This window comes from Dama dama, chromosome 5, assembly GCF_033118175.1.
Source record: "Dama dama isolate Ldn47 chromosome 5, ASM3311817v1, whole genome shotgun sequence".
NCBI lineage: Eukaryota > Metazoa > Chordata > Mammalia > Artiodactyla > Cervidae > Dama > Dama dama.
In genome coordinates this window covers 25,627,553-25,649,505 of record NC_083685.1, presented here as the reverse complement: position 1 = coordinate 25,649,505, position 21,953 = coordinate 25,627,553, and the positions used below count along the sequence as shown (strand labels likewise).

General features: G+C 48.3%; 1 protein-coding gene across 1 annotated transcript; it reads right to left on the bottom strand.

Annotated features, from left to right (window-relative positions):
• Positions 1–5,675: 5,675 nt before the first annotated feature.
• Positions 5,676–7,597, bottom strand: FZD10 (frizzled class receptor 10). The gene has a single exon (XM_061140865.1). The coding sequence runs from the start codon at positions 7,510–7,512 to the stop codon at positions 5,767–5,769; it is 1,746 nt and encodes a 581-aa protein (XP_060996848.1). The 5' UTR covers positions 7,513–7,597; the 3' UTR covers positions 5,676–5,766.
• Positions 7,598–21,953: the final 14,356 nt, after the last annotated feature.

The window sequence follows — 21,953 nt, the reverse complement described above, 5'->3', positions numbered from 1 at the left end:
TCTGATTTCCTGGGAAGTTGGCTATGATGTGATTGTGTTCAAAGAAAAAGACAGAGAATATTTTCCACTGCTGCGGAGGCACTGTGCCTGCCTTTTAAACTTGAAAGATCAGCGGGTATTCTGTGGAACCTGAACACGGGTATTGGAAAAAGTGTTTCTCTAAGGGAAAAAAAAAGAAAACTCATTCTGTTTAAAGATCATTACTCATTAGCATGCTGGGTTTATCTTTTGTGGGGAGGGGAAATAAACATAATAATAGCATTTATTGAACCTAGCTCAATGGCAACAGTCTTCAAAACACTTTATACATAAGATTTTATGGAATCCTATCTCCTGGACTGGAGTGAGGGACAGATGGATTAATACGTGTTGTTGTTTAGTCGCTAAGTCACGTCTGATTCTGTGACCCCATGAACTACAGCATGCTAGGTACAATACAGAGCTATTAAAACAATTGAGCACCTAGAAAGTGACAGCCTAGGGAGGGGGTCCACTATCACCCCCATTTCAACGATGAAAGTTCCAGCAGCTTGCCCAAGGGAAAGCAACTTCCAAGGGCACTGAATCAGACTGGGTATCTGGGCACAGTAGGAGCCAGATAACGTTCAATCCTAAACTATATTATAGTTTCATCTTCTTCAAGTGTAAGATGCCAATTTGCACTCCGATTTGTTATTCTTTTCTGTATCTCTCTCTCTCCTTTCTAAGAAAATAATATGGAAAGTAGGATAATATCTATTGCCTCAAGAATACTTCTTGATTTTTGTTTTCTGGTTTTCAGCCTTGGAGCAGTAACTCAGTAGGTGCGGGGATTAAAGAATGCCAGCCTGTGGTGCTCGTGTTCCTTTTGCTTGGCTGGCCCAAGGGTTAAAGAGAAAGAGGCAGGGCCCCAGGGTAAAAGAGGAGAGGTTTTGGGCATTCACCCCCCCCCACCCCCCCTCCCTTATCTCTGTCTGAATCACATATATGGACTCTGGATAAGACTATTGACTTCATCTCCTTCAATCCTTCTCCTCTAAAAATGAGGAACTGGAGCCTGAGTGATTAAGGGGATGCGCTCAGTTCCAGCACCCTCTGCAGCCTGTTCTGTCCTCCTCCTTCCTCTGTCCCTGCAGAGACCCCCACCACGACCTGATTCATCTCTCCTGCAACTCTGACCATCTATGGACACCCATCTATACGACACCCCAGCACAGCCTGCAGACCAACCTTATCCACCTGAAAGGATCAGAGACCCTCAGGTACAAATTGTCTACGCTGCATTCATCTTTCCTTCTCCACCAACACGCCTGCCCCATCCCCTTGTTAATTTCCTCCTGTCTCAGTGATGTTCACCCTCGTCCCCACCCGAGTCAGAAACGTGGTCCTCCCTGACCATCCCTTCCCTCTTGCTCCTTCTCTGTGTGAAGTCAAGCCCTGCTGCTTCTCCCTTCTGAGTGTCTCTCTGTCCACCCGCTTTTCTCATCCCCACTGCTGTGTCCTCAGCTCACTCTGGGGACTATTGCAGAAAGGCAGTTTGTCACACCCTCTGCTCTTCCGTTCTCCGACGCTGGCAAAGGGAGCTTTGTACTTTGCCAATGTGATCTTGTGCCTCTTTTGCTTGAAGCAAAGGCATGGACGGCTGCTGTGAAGATGAAATGATTTGGTCCACGCAAAGTCCTCAGAACCACTGAGTGCGGTAGGAGGGCCTAGTGGTCAGAGAGGCAGGCTTGGAGGCACACAGCCAGGGTTCACATTCCGGGCTGCCTGCCTGCTACCCCTGTGGCCTTGGCCAAGTGACTTATCTGTGCTCTAATTTCCTCATCTGATATGGGGGATGAGACTAGCTCCACCAAAATTCGCTAAAGAATTGAATGAATGCATGTAAAGTGCTTAGCCTAGTAACTGGTATAAAGTGCTAAGCTATCATTCATTCATTCATTCATCACTTTTTGAACCAGTGGTCCAGGACCTATTAGACTGCCCCATTCCTATCCCGTGCTCTAATTACTTGCTGTGTGACCCTGGGAGTTTACATAACCTCTCTGTGCCTTGGAGTCTTCATCTATAAAGTGGGGCTGATACGAGTACCTACCTGAATTGTCCTGGCAGTTAAAAGAGACAGTCCCTGTCAAGCACTCAGCACACAGGAAGTGTTCTGAAGGGTCTGCTACATATGGCTATCATGGTTATTGTTTTATCAATAGTTACTATTACGACTCTGAGGCCTCCAGCTAGTTGCTGGGCACAGTCTAGGTCCTCACGGAGTTTTCTATTACCCGTTCATAACTTCTGCTCTAGCCATCAATAGGTCCCTGCCATTTCACCGTGCTTTGAAATTATATGTCTTGATTCTTCTGCCTTCTGTGAATTTCAGAGGCCTCCATGACGCAAAATAGAAACACGTATGTCACACACAAGCTCCTATTATAGCTATGCAGGTCTTCTCAACCAGGCTGTGAACTTCTCCAAGCCAATGCCTGCTTCTCTGTCTCCCAGACTCTGGCATTTACTAGGTAGTGAGATGTTTGCTTCCCAGGTGGTTCAGTGGTTAAAGAATCTGCCTGCCAATGCAGGACACTCGGGTTTGATCCCTGGGTCAGGAAGATCGCCTCTAATAGGAAATGACAACCCACTCCAGTATTCTTGCCTTGGAAATCCATGGACAGAGGAACCTGGTGGGCTACCGTCTATGGGGTTGCAAAGAGTCAGACACGACTGAGCACGCAGGCACGCTGATATGTGGATAAGGGAATGAATGAGGGAAGGAATGGACAGATGTGGATGGCAGCGTGACCTTGGCCATCACATGCTTTGAGGCTCTTCTAATCAAGATGTCATCCCTCAGATCTGTCACCCAAGATAGGTTTCCATTTTCCTGGAGTTGGGGTCATGGCTTCTGATGCTGAGAAATCTCCAGATGAAAGCAGTTAACAATTCTTTTGGAAATTCTGCATTAAGCTGGAGAATCCAAGGGCTAGCAGGATGCTTTGGCTGCTTTCTAACTTTTAGGCCTGGATGCTTCTCCTAAAATTCACCTTCTGTATGAGACCCAGGGTAAGGTTTCAGTCCTAGAGAGAGCGCACAGTTTACTTAGAAATCTCTGCTGCTACTTGTAATTACCACTGGGAGACGAGGCACCCCAATGCTCCAAGCCCAAGGAAATGGTAAAACCCGCTGACATTTGTTAACAAGGTCACCGTAGTCTGAGGGATAAATTCACACTGAAATACACTCTCAACAACAGCAAAGTCAGTCATGGATGCTCTTAAACTTGGTTTTCTTTGGGAACACCATCTGAAGCCTACACACCTGAACAGGGGCAGACCCAAAACCACTGAAGAGTCTAATGATTTTAGAACTGAGTATTTTAAGCTCATACCCAGCTTTGTCACTCACCACAGTGCTCTGATAGTTATCTTTCTCAACTTTCCCAAGCTCTATTCCAGAAATGTCATTTTTATTTTTCCTAAGAGTTACCAAAAGGGAGCAAGGCAAGCATACATACACACGTACATAAATGTCTTTAGTCTTTTCAAGATCTGTTTGGAAACAATCAACAAAGAAGTTTTTACTTGTGGACATATTTTTTAAAAAACCTTTTTTCTTTTTTAATGCACTGAAGGCTATTCTGGATTTTACCTTAAATTACTTAACCTACCTACTTGGTGTTTCTCGAACTTGGTCCCAAATCATCCATGCTCCTCGCTCCTGCATGCTATGTGGAACCCCATCCCACTCCTCACAAAAAATTATTTAGACCATTGTTCAATTCCAGTATTGTTGATGCAAGGATGGTCTGGGTCACCAGGCTTCATTCCGAAACACCATTTTCAGGAAACAAGATACCCTGACTACAGGCTTCTGTCCATCATTAATAAGTGTTAATAAATGCTCAAAATTCTTAAGAGCTCTTTGTTCAACCTGGAGCTTGACATCAGGATGACCCAGGGATGGCTGGGTTTGTTCTATCAGATTCCCACGGCAGTTGGTCCAAACTCTGCCCTTGGGTCCTTCCGGTTAGAACCTGTAGTTGTGCCCCAGACCAGCTCGACTCTGACTCACTACAAATCTTTACAGCTACACAACTCAGGCAGCAAACACTGGAGAAGCAAGCACAATGAAGCACAAAGCTGATTAGCTTCCCCTTAATGACTTACCACCCTTAGCAGATTATTTTATCCTATCCTGCTCTACAATCTGTTTTGTAAATGTGTCCAGGTGTTTGTGGGAAAACCAGCATACTGTGGATGGTTGTATACCGTTTTCTCTCTGTACACTTCGACTTCAGCAGGTCTACTGAGCCCTACTCTGATTTAATTCTCCTAATTGGCTGGATCCATTCTCCAGACGCTAGTCTCGGGGCACAAGCCTGTATCCATGCTTAATATCCAAGATGCTGTTTAACGAACTGGGCTAAAACTGGGCCCTTTTATCCTGCCACCCAGAGTCAGAGACAACTTCCAACCATACCCGCTTCCTGCATGTAATTCCTCTGCAGCCTGAAATTAAACCATTCTGCCCACTTTGGAATCTGTCCATTTGCCATTTCACAGAGATAACCAATGATCTCTAGATAGAAATGCACACTCGGGATTTGCATAAAAAGTAAACAGAGGGAGAAAGTTTTCTCTGTTCTTCCCACTCACAGAGAAGGGTCCCCTCACATCACACAAGGGTCCAGCACCAAACTAAAGAACATCTTTTATTTTTAATAAAATAGTGGATATATATGACAAATAGACACCAGCAAGACCACTCTTTCCTGGCGTCTCCTGGTGAGGAGAATTAACTCCACCATTTGTAGACAGGCTTCTGGGGTCTATTCATGGAAACCATTTGTTTAATAATAGAAAGAGTCAATAAGCCCTTTGGGCACTTTTGAATCATCCCTCTCCCCTCTCCGCCCCCCACCCCCACCCTTCTACAAATCAGTCCAAACGTGTATCACATAGGCTTGGTTTCCATTAAAAAGCCACAAACTGTAAAACTAAAAGGGTTCTGAGGGCTGGGCCCCTTAGTTCTTTGTTAGCATACTTCTTTTGTTGTCTTTGCTACAGCAAAATACTTGTTTCTCTTTTGATTTTTATGGAAAGAGAAAAAGAAATGCATTGCACATCATTGGCACTGTACCAATATGAGGTTAGATGGAAGTTTCTATCTGGGAGAAAGACCCATTTGTGGAGGCTGGAGTCTATTTTAAGGGACTCAAAATCTACTGGAGCATGCTGAGCTGTCAGGCCTTCTCTTTCTTCCTGTTTGCACAGTAGTTGCTGTCTACAAGCGGCCTTCTGAGGGTGGGCCCCTGGGATGGCTAGCCTGCAAGAGATGGCATCTTTCTCTCTCTCTCTTTGCAACTCAGCAGAGGCTCTTTAATTTGCAAAGAAGTTATCTCTTCCCTGATTTGTAAATGGATAGCAAAGCCAACTCAAACATACAGATGTATATTTACGGAAGGTTCTAAACAAAAGTTTTCTTCTGGGGGCCTGAATCAACTGTGCTACCACAAATTAGTTACACAAGAGGCTATTTAACTGGGAGCGCTCTCCTTCACAGAAAACAAAAACAAAAACCATACCCTTTAAGTACATTTGGACTTTTAGTGTATCACAGCACCCTGAATTTCGGAGTAAAAACTTTTTATTTTTTTTTTCCTTAACTTTTATTTAAAAAAAAAAAAAAAAACAAGCAACCAACCAACGGAGAAAAGCACCATGTTTTGGCTCTGACAGCCACTGAATCCTCTCTGGGAAAGTTTTCCAATCCCGCCATCCCTCCAAGCTCCATTTACACACAGGTGGGAGGCTGAGCGGGGATTTCATATTTCCCGAGATGGGTTTTGGGGGGATGCTGGGCTTTTTTGTAAATTCCACTGCTGGTGATCACGCTGGCCGGTTTTCTCCGGCTCTTTTTCTTGAACCTGCGGCTGCAAACGTTCTGCCAGGACTGCAGAGTCTTAGATGTCCAGACCCACATGCCGCTGGTGATGCCCACGACCAGCAGCATGAAAATCTTCACCATGAAGATCTCCACCGCGGGGATGGAGGTGGCCATCAGACAGTCCAGGTTTTTAGTCTGGTTGTTCATTTTGCACTTGTGCTGCGTGGCCAGGATTTTCCAGTACTCCACGTTGAGGCGTTCGTAAAAGTAGCAGGCAATCACACAAGTGGCCGGCACCGTGTAGAGCACGGAGAAGACCCCGATCCGCACCATGAGCTTCTCGAGCTTGTCTGTGTTCTCCCCACCCGTTTTCATCACCCTCCGGATGTGGAAAAGGGCCACAAAGCCCGAGAGAATAAAGGAAGTGCCGATGATGAGGTAACAGGCCAGGGGGATGAGCACGAAGCCAGTGAGGGCGTTGATGTCCATGTTGCCCACATAACAGACGCCGGTCAGCTCGTCCCCCGCCACCCGGCGCATCACCAAGATCAGAATGGTCTTCACGGCCGGAATGGCCCAAGCGGCCAGGTGGAAGTAGCTGCTGTTGGCCTCGATGGCCTCGTGGCCCCACTTCTTGCCCGCGGCCAGGAACCAGGTGAGGGTGAGAATCACCCACCACAGGGAGCTGGCCATGCCGAAGTAGTAAAGGACCAGGAAGACCAAGGTGCAGCCGGTGCTCTCCAGACCCTCCTGGATGACATACAGCTGTCCGCTGTCCCGGTCGCAGGCGATGCTCTCGGCGCCCGCAAAGAGGCGGATGATGTAGCCCACCGAGTAGACGCAGTAGCACATGGACAGGAAGATGATGGGGCGCTCGGGGTACCGGAAGCGCGCTGGGTCGATGAGGAAGGTGAGCACGGTGAAGGCGCTGGAGAAGAAGCAGAGTACGGACCAGACAGCCAGCCAGACCACCGCGAAGCGCTTGTCGTCGCGGCCCCAGTACACGTCCACGCCCGGCGTGCAGAGCGGCGCGCACGACGCGCTCTTCTCCACGTGGTGAAACTTGCCCGGGTTGTCGCAGCCGGCGCGCCCCGGCCCCCCATCCTTCAGCTGGTGCTCCTGCGCGCTGTGGGGTCGCTGCGGCCTGAAGAGCGGCGGGAACATGCCCGAGCCCCGCGCGGGCTCGTCCGAGCCGTTGTTGGGCGCCTCCATGCACAGGTAATTGGGGTCGTTCTTGTTGGGGAGTTTGCTGCAGTCCAGGGAGTCGGGCCACTTGAAGTTGAACTGCTCCATGATCGGGGAGCACTTGAGCCGGGCCTGCTCGCACATGACCCGGCAGGCGGGGATAGGGGTGGAGACTTGCTCGGTGCACATGGGCGCGTACAGGGAACACAGAAAGAAGCGGAGGTGGCCGTGGCAGCCGTACTCCACCAGCGGCGCGAACTCGTGCAGCTGGATGGCAGCCTCGCGCTGATTCTCATGGCCCATCAGGTTGGGCATGCGGGTCATGTTGTAGCCAATGTCCTTGCACATCGGGATCTCGATGGGCTGGCACTTGCCGTCGCCCGGCCGCTCCATGTCCATGGAGCTGATGGCGGCACAAGAGCCCATCACCTGCAGGACGAGCCACAGCCGGGGGCCCGGGCGCTGCATGGTGGCGTCGGAGGTGCCCCGGCGGGGAGGTCCGCCGCCCTCAGAGCAGCCGCTCCCAGGCTCGGGCTGCCGGCCCCGGCTCCTCGTCCCCGCTCCGGCCCCCGCCCATGCCCGCCCAGCCCAGCCCAGCCCCGCCTGAGCGGGGTCGCCGGCCCCGCTCTCCGCGCCCGCCTCCGCCGAGGTGGAGCCGCTGAGGAGAGGAGCAAAGTTTGCGAACAATACCGGGAAGCGAGAGGAGCCGCGCAGCTCTCGGCGCGCGGCCCGGCGCGGGCTGCAACTCACGGCCGCCGCCGCCGCAAACTTTGGCTTCTCGTGGGAGCGCGCGGAGAGGGCGGGCGGCGCGGGCGCACCGGGGCCGGCGACTCGCGGCGGCTCCGCCCTCCCCGCGCCGGCCTCGGCCGGGCTCGGCCCGCAGCCGTTCGGAGTCTGGTCCCGGGCTGAGCAGTCTAGCAAACAGGCAAAGTGGGAAAAAGCCGATCGCTGACAGGCCCCGCCCCCGGGCCGCGCGCCCCGCCCCGCCGCTGCTTTGCATGAGAAAGCGCAGCGCCCGGCCCCCCGATCTTGCCGCCCGCCACCGCCCGGGCCCCCGGCCCCGCGTCGCCGCCCTCCAGTGCGTCCCTCCCGCTGCTCCTTCGCCCTCTGCGCCAGCCTCCAACTTGGCCTCTCGTCGCCTCCCCGCCTGCGCTCCCTTTCTCGGGGCGCCCCCAGCCTCGTCCCCCGCAGCCCAAGGGCGCCGGGGTTACTGGAAGTTCGGAGACAGGCCGGAGGAAGGGGTGGGCTGGTCTAAGTCAGGCTGGGGGCTTATCTCCCCTGATTTTTATGGTGGGTCCCGGGCGGAGGGAGCTTTCAAAGCGAGGTGGGATTTGCGTTTTATGGCCTCGGCCATAAAGTGGCCCCTTAGCTTGTAAAGCTGCCCGCATCTTCCCGAAGCTGCGGAGTTACCAGGCCTGCGTCGGGGCTCCGGCTCCGGGGAGGGGGTCTCTTTGAAATTTCAAAGAGAAGCGCTAAGGGCAGGGGGAGGGGCTCTGGGAATCTAGATTTTAGGGCCGCTCCTCCGAGGTCTCCGCGGAGAAGGCGGGGAGGGGGAAGGGCGGGCAGCTTCCTGGGACTCTGAGGTCCCACCCCACCCCCCGGCCTCGGGAAGCCGGGGGCTTGGTTTGTAGAAGGGTGACCCCTCGCCCCCACCAGAGCCGCAGAGTTGAGGGGCCTCGCGCCAGACAGGCCTGGTGATTTCTTCTAGGCGGCTGAGTTTATTTATTATAGGAAGTCATTCGCTCGTCGGGTATTTATATTATTTGGCGAGTGATTTGCCCGGCCTGCTCCCTCCTTGACTGCGGACCCGCGGGATGCTGCGGAGTTGGAGGTGGGAGGGCGCTGAGTCAGCTCTTTCCGAGGGTCCCCAACTCCCCGGGAAAGGGGAGGCGCCAATGCCTCGCTCAGTTTTATTAAAAAGGGGGGAAGAAAAAAAAAGTGGGGAAGGAGTGTCCCGGCCCAGGGCCCTTAGAGCACGCCCTTCGGATGGGGGCGAGTTCGGGACTGAGTCGCTTAGGCCACACACACCCGCACCTGGGCGGGCGCGGTGGGCGCGGACGCCCACGCCCCACTTCCAAATGTGCGCTTCACCTGGCTTCCCGTATTAACCCTTTAGTAAACAGTACCCCCTCGGAGGTGGCCGGGTCTACTCTCCTCTAAGACGCTCTCGAGGTCGGAATCTTTGAAAGTTTCCCTGAAACTCCCAGGACCACGCATAGAGAGGTCCGTTGGAGGACTTAACCAAGCCGGAGGAGAGGTCAGAGGAGTCGGCCCTTGTGCGCGGGGGCCTCCTTTTTCTTCCTCCCTTTCTGAGGTTAGCACTCTGGAGGGATGTGCGGTTCGCACAGACAAGCCAGGCGGCCGGTGCTGCTCTCTCCACTCCCACCCCACGCCCCCTCCCGGCTTTGCAGGAGCGGCTGGCGCTGCGGGTTTCCCGGTTATTTCTAGGAAGCGCCCAGATAGGAGATGCTCCTGCCAGTCGCTCGTCCCCTGGGAAGCTTTTTGTCAGCGGTGGCAGAAGTGGGGCGCTTCCTCTGAAAAGGCTTTTTTAGAATATTGGCTTTTATTTGAAACAAGTCGTATGATTTTACATCTAATAAGAAACTTGGGAGAACTCAGAACCTAAAACATACCCGCTTATTCTATCCATCCATCCATTCAGCAAACCGAGAAGGAGGCTGGGAATTTGCACCTGGCACTGAATAAGTGTCCCTGGATCTCCGTGTGAGGTGTTGGAGGAGGTGGGGGGTGAGGCAGAAAGTGGAGGAAAAAAGTGGGGGGGGGGGGGGGGAATAGGGTTGAGGTAAATAAACGCTAATGCAGTCAGAACAACCTGCCTTCAGCTGGATTGTTTCTCCGAGATGCTTCTTTAAAAGGCTGTCATTTTTCTTAAGATAGTTGTGTTTGTTTTTGTTTTTTAATCTAGTGAGCTATTTTCCGAACCTTTTCATTAAAAAGATTCCAGAATTTTTCTTGCCAGTTTCCTGCCTTGGACATCATTTTCCTTCTTTTTCCTTTTCTTTGCCCTCCCTCAGAAACTCTGAAAATAGACAAGGGGAAGAGTCACTGACAGCGCCAAACACCAAGAGCCAGGGGTGTGAGCTATTTGAGAAAGCATCTCCTAATTGATCTTTTATGTGCTGTTTTAATTCAGCCATGTTCAGACCCATTATTTTCGCTATAACCACTTCAGATTGCTTTCTTCTCTCGTTTTTTTAGAAGAAAAAAAAAAAATGTCTGCAGAAGTGCTTCTCTCTGCCCAGCTGAGATGGAAACCAACAAATAGACATTATGATAGAAAAATGAGGGCTCTGAGAAATCACCAACTGCAAGATAACTCTGTAACTAATAAATGAAAAGGCCCTTTTGATGGCTCCAGCTGAAAAGATATTTTATTTTATTTTTTTTTTCCTGTGTGTGGGATTTGAGATGTGTGATTCTAAGGAGCGCGGGGTTCCCTGCTGCTCAGCTCTGGCTGGCAACTGGCCCCCCTCTGGCAAATGTTATGGAGAATTGGGAGGAATTTTATGGCTGTCTCTCCCCTCAGCTCTTTTTTCTTTTGTCTTCTTTGAAGAATGACTTTAGACATTTTATTTACATATTTAACCATGGATGAAAGGGGGAAAAGAAAGCATTTGGGGCTGTCGTGGGAATAGTGATATGTTTAAATTAATGGAAATCTTATTAGGCCTCTAAAATTTTGAGCAAAGGTTTTTAATGAAACTTTATAATTAAACATGATTTCAAATAACATGCAAGGACAAGGAATATATATATATATATATTTTATACACCAACTATCTAAAAATATATGTATATGGGAGAAACACTCTTAAACATTAACTACCTTCAAATTGCAAATGTTTGCCCAGAAAAAGTATAAGGTTTTTGAACAGGAACATGATTTCAGCAGTCAGGCAGTATTTTGACTGAGAGCTAAGTATTTCTGGATGGAAGGAGATTGAGAGAGAGGCAGAGTTTCATCACCTAGCAAATTCCAAAGTCGAAAAGACCTTAACAGGGATATTGCTAAAAATCAAAGTTGTATTTCCTCTTAAGATGTTATAGTCAGTGGAAATGATGAGTACTGTGTGAGATGTTCTGAAATGAGATTCAAGAAAACCCACAGTAATCTCTTTAAGATAACAAGTACTGACTCTTTCAGCGATAGAGAAAAATTAAACCGTAGACTTTGCATGTTACAAGCTAATTGCAAGAGTAAACTTGTAGATGATCAGCACAGCTTAGGAAAAGAAAGAAGCGTGTTGTAGGGTTGAAGGTAGAAAGTGGTTCAGATGATCTGTGTTTGCTAGGAACTCTTGCTTGGAGCATCTCTCTCAGCACACTGGCGTTTAATGATCTGGTAAAATGAGTCTGATGTTTCTTTTATCCTCTACTATCATCAATATTTGTATTTCATCAGCACTTTGCCAATTCTCCTTTCAAGTAAGAATGCGATGCTAATAATGGTCTGACATGTAGCGGGATCACTGATACCAAAACGTGCCTTTCCCCCTGATTTCATCTTGGGTTATGTTTGTGCGGAAGCTTATTATGAGATTTAGAAGAGAAAAAAAAACAACAAAAAAACAGGCACTGAGAATTCTGTTTTCTAAGCAAGCAGGCACGCTCTTTCCCCCCACCCCCACCCCACATTTTTCTCCTAGGAGAAAATACCTTTGGTCATCCGAAGGGATACTTACTAAAGAAAACACACAGCGTGTACCACCCCAGAAGCCACACAAGCTGCGGCAAATTCACCGGGCACAAAAGTTTTTCATTCCACCTAAAAACACTCGACGGAGGATGTTGGGGTGGGGGCGGGGCGGCAAGAAACAAACAGAAAAGCATCCACGTCATAAAACGGATGACTGGAGGGTCCTCTGTTGCTCCAATACAATTTAGGCAGCGATTTTAAGGCCACTTCCCTTGAAATGTGGTTTGAAATATTACCAAAGGTTCCACCGGGTGCATTAGTGTGAATTGCAAATCACAGCCTGTCTCTAATCCCCCTTTCAAGGCCCGGCTTTGGATCACTGGCGTCTACGCGGCTCCCCACTGCTTCTGGCGCTGGAGGGACCATTCAAGGGGACAGCTTACCCCTCTATTCCCACACTCCAAAAAACAACACCGCAGACAGACACCCTCCAACTAAATTAGATTAAACTCCTTCTCCTCCACATGGCATTAGCCTTTTCACTGCCCAAGATTCATTATTCAGTGCCTCCTAATTTAAAGATACAGTATTTCTTTTTCATCTCAACAGAGACGGGCAAGAACGACACACACACTGAAAGAGGGGACAAAGCCCGCCTTCCATGTAAGTGCTTCCAAATTACAAGGACATTATCTGTTTAAAATATAGGAAAGGCTTAGCACATGTCTTCTGTAAAATACAAACAAATTGACCCTTTGCCTCTGACAGAACTGGCCCCTATCAAAAGTACTTAAACCTGTAATTCTGTAAGGAGCTGCTTTGAGGGGGGAGAAAGGGGGGAAGAAGCCTACAGGAAGAAAAATCACAGAATTCCAGAAAAATGAAACAAAAGAGCATTCTTGTATGTGTGCGTGCAGGCGTGTGTTGGGGAGGGGGTGTGTTTTATTTTGTTTTGCATTTATATTCCAAACAGCTTTAAGAAACAGTGTTTTGGAAATGAATGCACGACGTTCGAGCTCAAACTTCATTTTTGGACATAATTACTTTGCTTCTTTTTCCCTCTCTCTTGGCTGTTTGGTATATATTGATTTAATTACTCACCTTCCCATCTGTTTCCTTTCTGCTTTGCGCCTCCACCCTGGGACCCTTTCATTGCGCCTGTCTGGAGGAGGGATGCTAAGAAAGAGGTCAGCTCCGCCTCCCGCCCCACCCCAGGCTGCTGCCCCTGCACAGGTGAGGGAGGCAGATAAGATGAGGAAACCTTCCCTTCAGGGACAAAGCAGGGACACGCAGAAGCCTGGTCCTGCCTTAAAAAAAGGGAAAAGGAGCCAGCCTCCTGATTTCACCCTGACATCGGCTGAATCTGAAATCACTTGGCCCAAAGTGTGGGTACCCCTAACCTGTGGTGGTGACTGTGTAAGATCAGAGTCTGAATCCCTACCCCCAAGTTCTAGCCCAGCGACCCAGGGAGAGTTCCTTCCTGTCACCATGCCTCAGTTTTCTCATCTGAAAAATGGGCACCGGTGGGGTTGCAACCTCACAGGGCATGGGGAGGATGCTGCTATAATACACCAGGAGGCTTTTTAGAGCTATGTCAACCAACGAGTGCAGGGTTCAAAGCGGCTGTCACAATGATGGCAAGAGAGCAGCAATGGAAGGCAAGGATACCATCAAGGATGCAACAGGGCATAACATTTGTGAGCAGGGGATGGGGGCCATGACATGTCATGTCAGAACTAAAATAATCCAAGCGAACAATCGTATGTCAATTAAGTGCTAGGCCTTCCCAGGAGCCTCAGTAGTAAAGAATCCACCTGCCAATGCAGGAGACACGGGTTTGATCCCTGGGTCGGGAAGATCCCCTGGAGGAGGAAATGGCAATCCGCTCCAATATTCTTGCCTGGGAAATCCCATGGACAGAGGAGCCTGGTGGGCTACCGTCTATGGGGTCACAAAAGAGTTGGACACAACTTAGCGACTAAACACAATGAAGTACTAATAAGGGTGGAAACTGATTGAGCCTTTGACCCATGCCAGGCACTGTTCTAAGCCTTCTATGTGAAATGACTCATGTAACCCCATAAAGCAGGTTGTAGGAAGATTCCCAGTTTTGAGAGGAGAAACTGAAGTGTGGGCATCTAAGAGTAACTTGCCAAGGCCACATGGCAGATGAGGGACAAAGTCAGGATTTAAAACCAGGCAGTGGGGTCTCCTGCCTGCCTCTGGTGCACAGAAACTCAGGACTCTCAGAAAAGGCCCTGTTTGGGCATCATGTCCACACCAGTGAAAGGATAAAGGCCTGGTTTATGGCCTTTTTCCTTTCCTCCTGAATTGGAAGGCATCGGCCACTTTCTTATCATCTTGATGTACCGCTTTCTTGCATTTGAAGGGATTCTTTAGGGTCACAAACAGTGAAGAAAAAGTGGAGGAAACACCACGTGGGAGGTTCCTGGGTTGATTTACCCCTGTCTTCAGCTGTGTGACCTCAGGCAAGTTACTTAACCTCTCTGAACTTTGTTAGAAAATGAGGATAATACCAACACCTCCTTTTTAAGATATGGGGTAGGATTAAGTGAGGCAACTCATAAAGTGCTTCAAACAGTGTCCGGCACTGGGATTAGCCGGTGTATAAACTCTCTGGTCAGTTGCCTTTTGACTTTCTTTGTTAAATTCTTCATTTATTTTCACCGGTTCGAAGGCAAGATGGTTTGCCAACAGCATCATTTAATGAGGATTTTTCTTTCCAGACTGAACTGCTCACACTCATAGCTTCCTGCTTCTTCCTTGAATTTAGTCAGGAATAAGCAGCTGACAAGTTGGAAGCAACGATGGGGGTGGGCCTGGCGACACAGCTGCGGAGTCCCTTCCTCCCCCTGCAACCACCTTCAGCTGCTGCAGATCTCTTTCCAGGACGGCTGCTTCTCCTTTCCCTCCAGCCTAGATCTGAAAATCAGTGATGAATTTCTGCTGCTTTCAGAAACAGTTCAAGTTCCCCTTGTGTATTTCATGGCAAGGAAAGAAACTCATTCAGATCACCTGCTCTGCTCTCCTCGTTGTAAATGACAATTCAAATGCAAAATCCCATTTTTCTCTAAGGTCCAGAAAAGGGTAGAGAAGATAATTTTTCTGTCCCTGCATACATTTCACCCCGCCCCCGCTTTTTTTCCTCTAAAATAACACTTGGGAAGTTCTTTGTGCCTGTTCTCGTAGCTGAGAATGGTGACTTGAAGAATAAAGATTCTCTGTTCTGACAGTGTCTGTCTGCTGGTTCGTCTGTCTCCCTTTCTCTCTCTTCTTCTGTCTAATATACATGTATTATATATGTAATCTAATTATATAATATAAATATACATACATGAATCTATTTACATATTCAAAATCTAATATTTTTGAAGAGATATTTAAGTTATTTTAACTTTTTATTTTATACTGATCAAAATCTAATTTTGAAGCTGAATTTCCCAACTCGATCTTCTCTGCAGCTCCAGAAGAACCATGCCTGATGCATGTTTTTTCAATAATTCTGTGGGTGACTTTTTTCCACCCTGGCATCCTACACAAAAGGCCATGCCCCTCTTGATGGCTGGGAGATGCTGAAGTTTCTCCTGACCTATCTACATGCTGAAGAGAGACCCAGAAAGCGGGATTGGCCCTGAGGTTGCAGCTGAAAGAGGAGCCTCATTTTTTTTTCCTGAATATTAGAAAATATTATTTTTCCTTCATTCTTGAAAGACTAGGTAATAATAACAAATTGAAAATAATTTCAAGATGTTGAAGAACCTCCCCGCTCCTGTTCCCTTGGATGTAGGCAGTGGGAAGGACCGGTCCGTCCTGAGATGCCCTCTGCGATGGAAGGCTGTGGATGGCTGCATCCATCCAGACTAAGGCTGAAGAGATGCCACCTGGACCAGGAAGAAGTGAGTGAGCCAGAGAAGCATCCTCAACTTCCCAATCACCATGGTGACCCCTGTTTATTGAATACATGCCACTGGCCAGGCACTGTTCTCAGCCCCTTAGGATCTCTGACATTTTTCATCCTGGCTACAATTCCACTTAGTTGGGACTATTGTTATCGCCATTCTGCAGAGAAGAAAACTAAAGTTCCAAGAGGTTAAGTCACTCAGGCAGAAGACCGAAAACTTTAAGCAGACCCTGAAGCCAGGCTCTCCATCACTCCCTCCCATTGCCCTTCAGCCTCTGATAGTGGAAGCAGAACAGGCCAGATGCCAGAGCTTACAAGATGGGATGGAAAGAAAGGAGTAGATTTTGTAGATCCTCCAGGAGGGTAAAAAAAAAAAAAATGCTAGCAGGGCTTGGTTTATATGTGATTAATGTCCCATATAACTAATTACACTGGGACAAGAAGGGGAAGCCAGGCAAGTCTGGGCCACCCCCACAGATGGAGAGGAATGACCAGAGACCTTAGCAGCCCGATGCCTGTGACACGGTGAAAAGAGAAATTGCAGGTGGTTGAGATGGTCAACTTGAGTACAGGTCACATCTGCATCATGATCAGGGTACTGATGACCCCACTCAGATGTCATACAAGCAAACCTGGGTCTCCAATCACCTGACCCCAAAACCTTTTGACCAGTGTATCAGTTAGAGGCAGCCAGAGCGATGGAGCCTAGAGTAGGAGATAGAGATTTATTGTAAGGCAACAGCCTACATGATTTTGAGGGCTGCTGGCTGGGCAAGCTTGAAATTCACTGGTCCACTGGGCCAGGCTATCATCCCCTGCTTTTCAATGAAACCTGCATCCAGAGGTTGCAGAAAAGCCTGCTCAGAAGGTATTTTAATAGACGTGATCAACATTCACCATCTGTTGAGTTTATTTATTTTATTTATTTGGCTATATTAAAGCATGTGGGATCTTGGTTCCCCAACCAGGGGTCGAACCCATGACCCCTGCAGTGGAAGTGCCGTCCTAGCCACTGGACCACAGGAAATTCCCCCATCAGTTGAGTTTAAGTAAAGGAGATTATCTTCAGTAATGTGGGTGGGCCTCATCCAAAGAGGTGAAAGGTCATAAGAGTGAGATTTCCAGCCCGCTGTGTGGATTTCAAACTTGCCCATCCAGCAGCCTTCAAAACCATGTAAGCTGTTGCCTTACAATAAATCTCTATCTCCTACTCTAGGCTCCATTTCTCTGGCTGGCCCCTAACTGATACGCTGGTCAAAAGGTTTTGGGGTCAGGTGATTGGAGATCCCAGGTTTGCTTGTATGACATCTGAGTGGGGTCGTCAGTACCCTGTTAAGGTGTGCAGATGTGACCTGTACAAAGTCACTTAGCTGTGGAGGGAAAGGGGCTGCAGTCCAGCCCCTACCTCACTCCCAAATTATTCCTCCTGGTCTGGATCTGTGTCTGCCCTTTACTCCAGTTTGCACAAAGGTCCTGAAATCTCATTCCAGCAAATGGTGTGTTTCCCTCTGAGAGGTTTCACCTTTTCCTACTTCACACAGGCACCTATGTTGTGGACCCCCTTGGATAGGTTATTAAATCCTTCTGAGTGTCGTCTCCTCATCTACAGGATGGGAGTTATATCCTCAAAATGGAGAGGGTTATATGAGATAACTCATGAAAAAAACTTATCATGGTAACTAGCATGGGGCACCCATAGATATTAGTATCTGTTAGTATTAGACTGGGCTTCCCAGGTGGCTCTAGTGGTACAGAACCTGCCTGCCAATGCAGGAGACATAACAGATGCAGGATTGATCCCTGGGTTGGGAAGATCCCCTGGAGGAGGGCATGGCAACCCATTCTTGCCTGGAGAATCCCATGGACAGAGGAGCCTGGTGGGCTGCAGTCCATGAGGTCTCAGTCTGGGGTGACTGAGCACATGCATGTGCATGCACACAAATGCACACACACAGTGTTAGAGCATTTGTTTCTCATTGCATTAATTAGGCATCTCCTTAGCAAGTGACAGAACTCAACTGGAACTGGCTTAAACTAGAGAAGTTTCCTCTATCTGGGATTTCAGAGGGTGATGCTTTGGCAGAGGCTGGAGAAATAAGAGCCCAGTGATTGGCATAGACCACCAGGATGCAGCCCTGGGGTCCTGTGGAGGAGGGCAGTTACCCAAGCAGAGCTCTGCCTGGACAGCAGGGGAGGAGATGGACAGGGTCAGACAGGCATCTGTAGGGTCTGTTTTGCTTTCTCAGAGGCCAGCTGAGGCAGGCAGTATTTTGACTGCAGTGGCTGGTTTTTCCTCAGGGAACACAGTGGAAAGCCATGTTTTAGGTCTCCCCTGTGGCTATTTGGTAAGCTGCTTGCTGGAGTCAGTTGGGTTTTGAAAGTGTGTGCTTGAAACCGAGTTTCACATGCTGGTATCTCCCTGACTGCACTCATTATTGGAGCAAGGTGTCTGGGGGAACATGGGAGTCAGGCCCCAAGGATCCCACTGAGGAAGGCACGAGTTTCATCATCTTTTGTCAGCTTGAATGCATACCCATTGGGCCCAGGGAGAGGCTTAATTACCCCCTAATAGCAGGTCCACTTATGGCTTCAGGTTTCATAGAGGAAGAAGCATCATTGAAAAATGCTTTTGATGTGGTTTATTAAGCTACGAGGCCACGGTGACATGTGAATTTTTAGTGCTTGGTGCAGTTTGGGGGGAAAAAAGGCACATACTTTGTAGAGAAGGAAATTTTAGATCCTGGATCCTAAGTTTGGAAAGAGGTTGGGAATATTTTCTGCTCCCTCCTTGTGCTTCCTGCCTGACGGGGTCTTTATGCCATCTGACATGAATGGCTGTTAGAAAACAAACAAACTTGCAAAGAGTTTCAGGGGAAAAGACTGCAGAACTACCAGAAGTTGTAGCATTCAACATTCCTTGTGATCAGAAAGCACCAACATCTTTCTGAAATCACCACGGCTACAGTTGAAGTTTTTTCCTTCCTGAATTGCTCTTAGATCCTCCATTCAGATCACTGGGGTGTGTGTGTGTGTGTGTGTGTGTGTGTGTGTGTGTGTGCTCGTGCATGCACGTGCACATGTGTTGAGTGCCTGCCACACACCCTGCATGGGACCCCCACAGGGAGGAAAGGGGTGGTAGGAAGAGGACATTTTATTCTTGGGCAGCTTATGGCCAGGGGTGGGGGCTGGCGAGGCAGGCTTCCCAGGTGGCACTAGTGGTAAAGAACCCACCTGTCTATGCAGGAGATGTGAAAGGCTTGGGTTCGATCCCTGGGTCAGGAAGATCCCCTGGAGGAGGTCGTGGCAACCCACTCCAGTATTCGTGCCTGGAGAATCCCATAGACAGAGGAGGCTGGCAGGCTAACATCCACAGGGTTGCAGAGTCAGACATATCTGAAGCAATGGCATGTACCCATGCACACACATATGCCTGCATGGTGGGGTGGGGGCAGATGCCATGTGGTTGCCTTTTATGTAAATTCACATCATGTGAATTTCAACGAGGGTGTTACAGAAGATAAAAATAGAGATTCACTAAAACAAAATTGAGAAGAATGTCATTTACACCCCCGTTTTATTTTGCTTTATTTTTTTGAGGTATACTTGATTTACAATGTTGTGTTAGTTTCAGGTGTACAATAAAGTGATGCAGTTTTACATACATACATAACTGTTCTTTTTCAGATTCTTTTCCCTCAGAGGTTATTACAGATTATTGCTGAGAGTTCCCCATGTTATACACTGGGTCCTCATTGGTTGTTCTATATATAGTAGTACCCACACTCCAATTTTAAAATTCAATTAAAAAATTCAATCATATGAAACCTGGCAGATTAAGTTAATATTGAACTGTATTTACTCTACGGCTGCAGCTCTGTCCCCTTTGAGCTAGAAATACTGAACAGGTCCTTCTCAATATGTACTTCTTTGCAAAAATTAGCCTTGAATTATGCAGCAGATTTGCAAAAGGCAAGATTTCTGAACAAATCCTCTGTATAAAATGCCTCTGCCCTATATTTTAGGATAATGTTTAAATGCAGTGCTAGCTGTCTGCTGGTTCTTTTATTTATATGAAAACTATTTCCTTAGGGGAGCCAGGAGTTGGCAAGGAGTTGGTCCACCCAATGCCTGCTTTTGTAAATAAAGTTTTATTGAAACACATCCACTCCTTGACATTTTGCAGATGACTGCACTCCCAAGATAATGAGGGTTAGTAATGGCAAAAGAGACTGTCCAGACTGAAAGGTGTAAAGTATCTCGACCTTTAGAGAAAGGCTTTGCTGGCTCTTGGAGCCTGAGGCTGATCCCAGAGACACACAATTCTATTTGCCTGTTTCTGGGCAGATTTTCCAGTCTTCCTGCTCTCTGTCCTAACTCTCTGATATATTGGAGCCCGCTGAGTGAGGGGAGGGTGACTACCTCGTGGAGTGGTCAGGGACGATCTCTTAAGAGGTAACATTTGTCCTGAATGTAGGCGACAAGAACAAGCCTGGCAGGCAAAGGTTTAAGCCCTGAGGCTTGGAGTACGCCGTCCCGTGGTTCTTACTCAATAAGCACATGACACATTCTGGGTGCCAGTCATGGCACTAGAATATTACAAAGTCATAGTTCCTGTTGCCATTCAGGAATTCACAAGTGGCCTAACATAGTGGTTGGACCAGATTTCCAGGTTTGAAGTCTAGCTCTGCCACTTAAGTGCTGTGTGACCTTAGGCAAATTGCTTCACCTCTCTGAGCTCTGGTTTGCCTAAAAGCAAAATGAGAATGATAATAGTAGGACTCAGTGAGCCGTGGTAACATGTAAAGGCAACTGCAGAGTCTGGTATGAAGAGCACTCCGTCACTCACAGCCCTAGGGGTGCAGTTCACATCAACTTCACCCCAGGCAGGCGGCAGACCCACACAACCAGGGCTCAAATAACCCAGACCAGTAGTGGAAGAGAGAGAACACATGTAAAAGTGCAGGCCTGCATGACGAGTGTCTTCAAGGGGGCTGGGAGGATAAAGCAAATGCTTTGCTTTGGAAGACAGGAGAGAGTTTTCCAGAAAAGGCAACATTTCTACCATCTTAGAAAGTGGGTAGAAATTCCAAAGGCTGAGCAATTGGGGAAGGGCATGCAAGGCGGAGGGACCAGCACACACAAAGACAGTGTCTCAAGTTACGTAGCGCTTTGTTAGCATGTTTGGGGAGCAGAGAGACTTATTTGTGTGCGTGATGAGGTCAGATGTTGGCTTTCCAAACGTCCTCCTGGCAGTGCTGTGAAGGGCTTGGGGCTAAGGGTGTAATAACAGAAGGTGGGTTTAGTAGGTATCAGGTGGCCAGTGGTGAAGAATCCACCTGCCAATGCAGGAGACTCCATTTCCACCCCTGGGTCGGGAAGATCCCCTGGAAGAGGAAATGGCTACCTGCCCCAGTATTCTTGCCCAGAGAATCCTCATGAACAGAGGAGCCTGGTGGGCTGCAGTCCATGGGGTCGCAAAGAGTCGGGCAACTGAACACACATGCACTCAAACAGTTTAGGTCAAAGAGAGTGAGGACATTTATTTAAAGAAATGTATTCAAGGAACATTTGGAAATACTGTCTGCCTGGTGGATGAGATGGGGGTCATGGAGAAAGGAATTTCTGGCCTGCGTGCTAGGTGCAAAGTGAGCTGGGGAGGGGAAGACTATCAAAGATATAAATCATAGATACTAATCACAGGAGGGGATCTCAAGCCAAACGGTCCCCAAGGACAGCCACAGGCCCCTTGGGAACTTGTCCAAATCACCCTCTCTTGAGACAGTTCTAGTCCAGATGAAGAATGTGCTCTAAGGCAAAGGTCATCTACCCCCGGGCCACAGACCAGTGCTGGTCCGTGGCCTGTTAGGAATCAGGCCACACAGCAGGAGGGGAGTGGCGAGGAGTGAAGCTTCATATGTGTTTACAGCCGCTCCCTACTGCTCCCCCATTCCCCACCCCCCAAATGGGACCGTCTAGTTGCAGGAAAAATAGCTCAGTGCTGATCACTCCACTGATTCTGCATGAGGATGAGTTGTATAATGATTTCATTATATATCACCATGTAATAATAATAGGAATAAAGTGCACAATGAATGTAATGCACTTGAATCATCTCGAAAACATCCCCAGCCCATGTCTGTGGAAAAACAGTCTTCCATGAAACCAGTCCCTAGTGCCAAAAAGGTTGGGGACCACTGCTCTAAGGGAAAAGTCACCCAGAATTTCAAAGATATAACCCTCTCATTAGCCATCCTTGTACTGATTTCACATTGCACTGATAATATTTTGGGTTATTGGGTTAAAAGATTATCACAATTAATTGTACCTGTA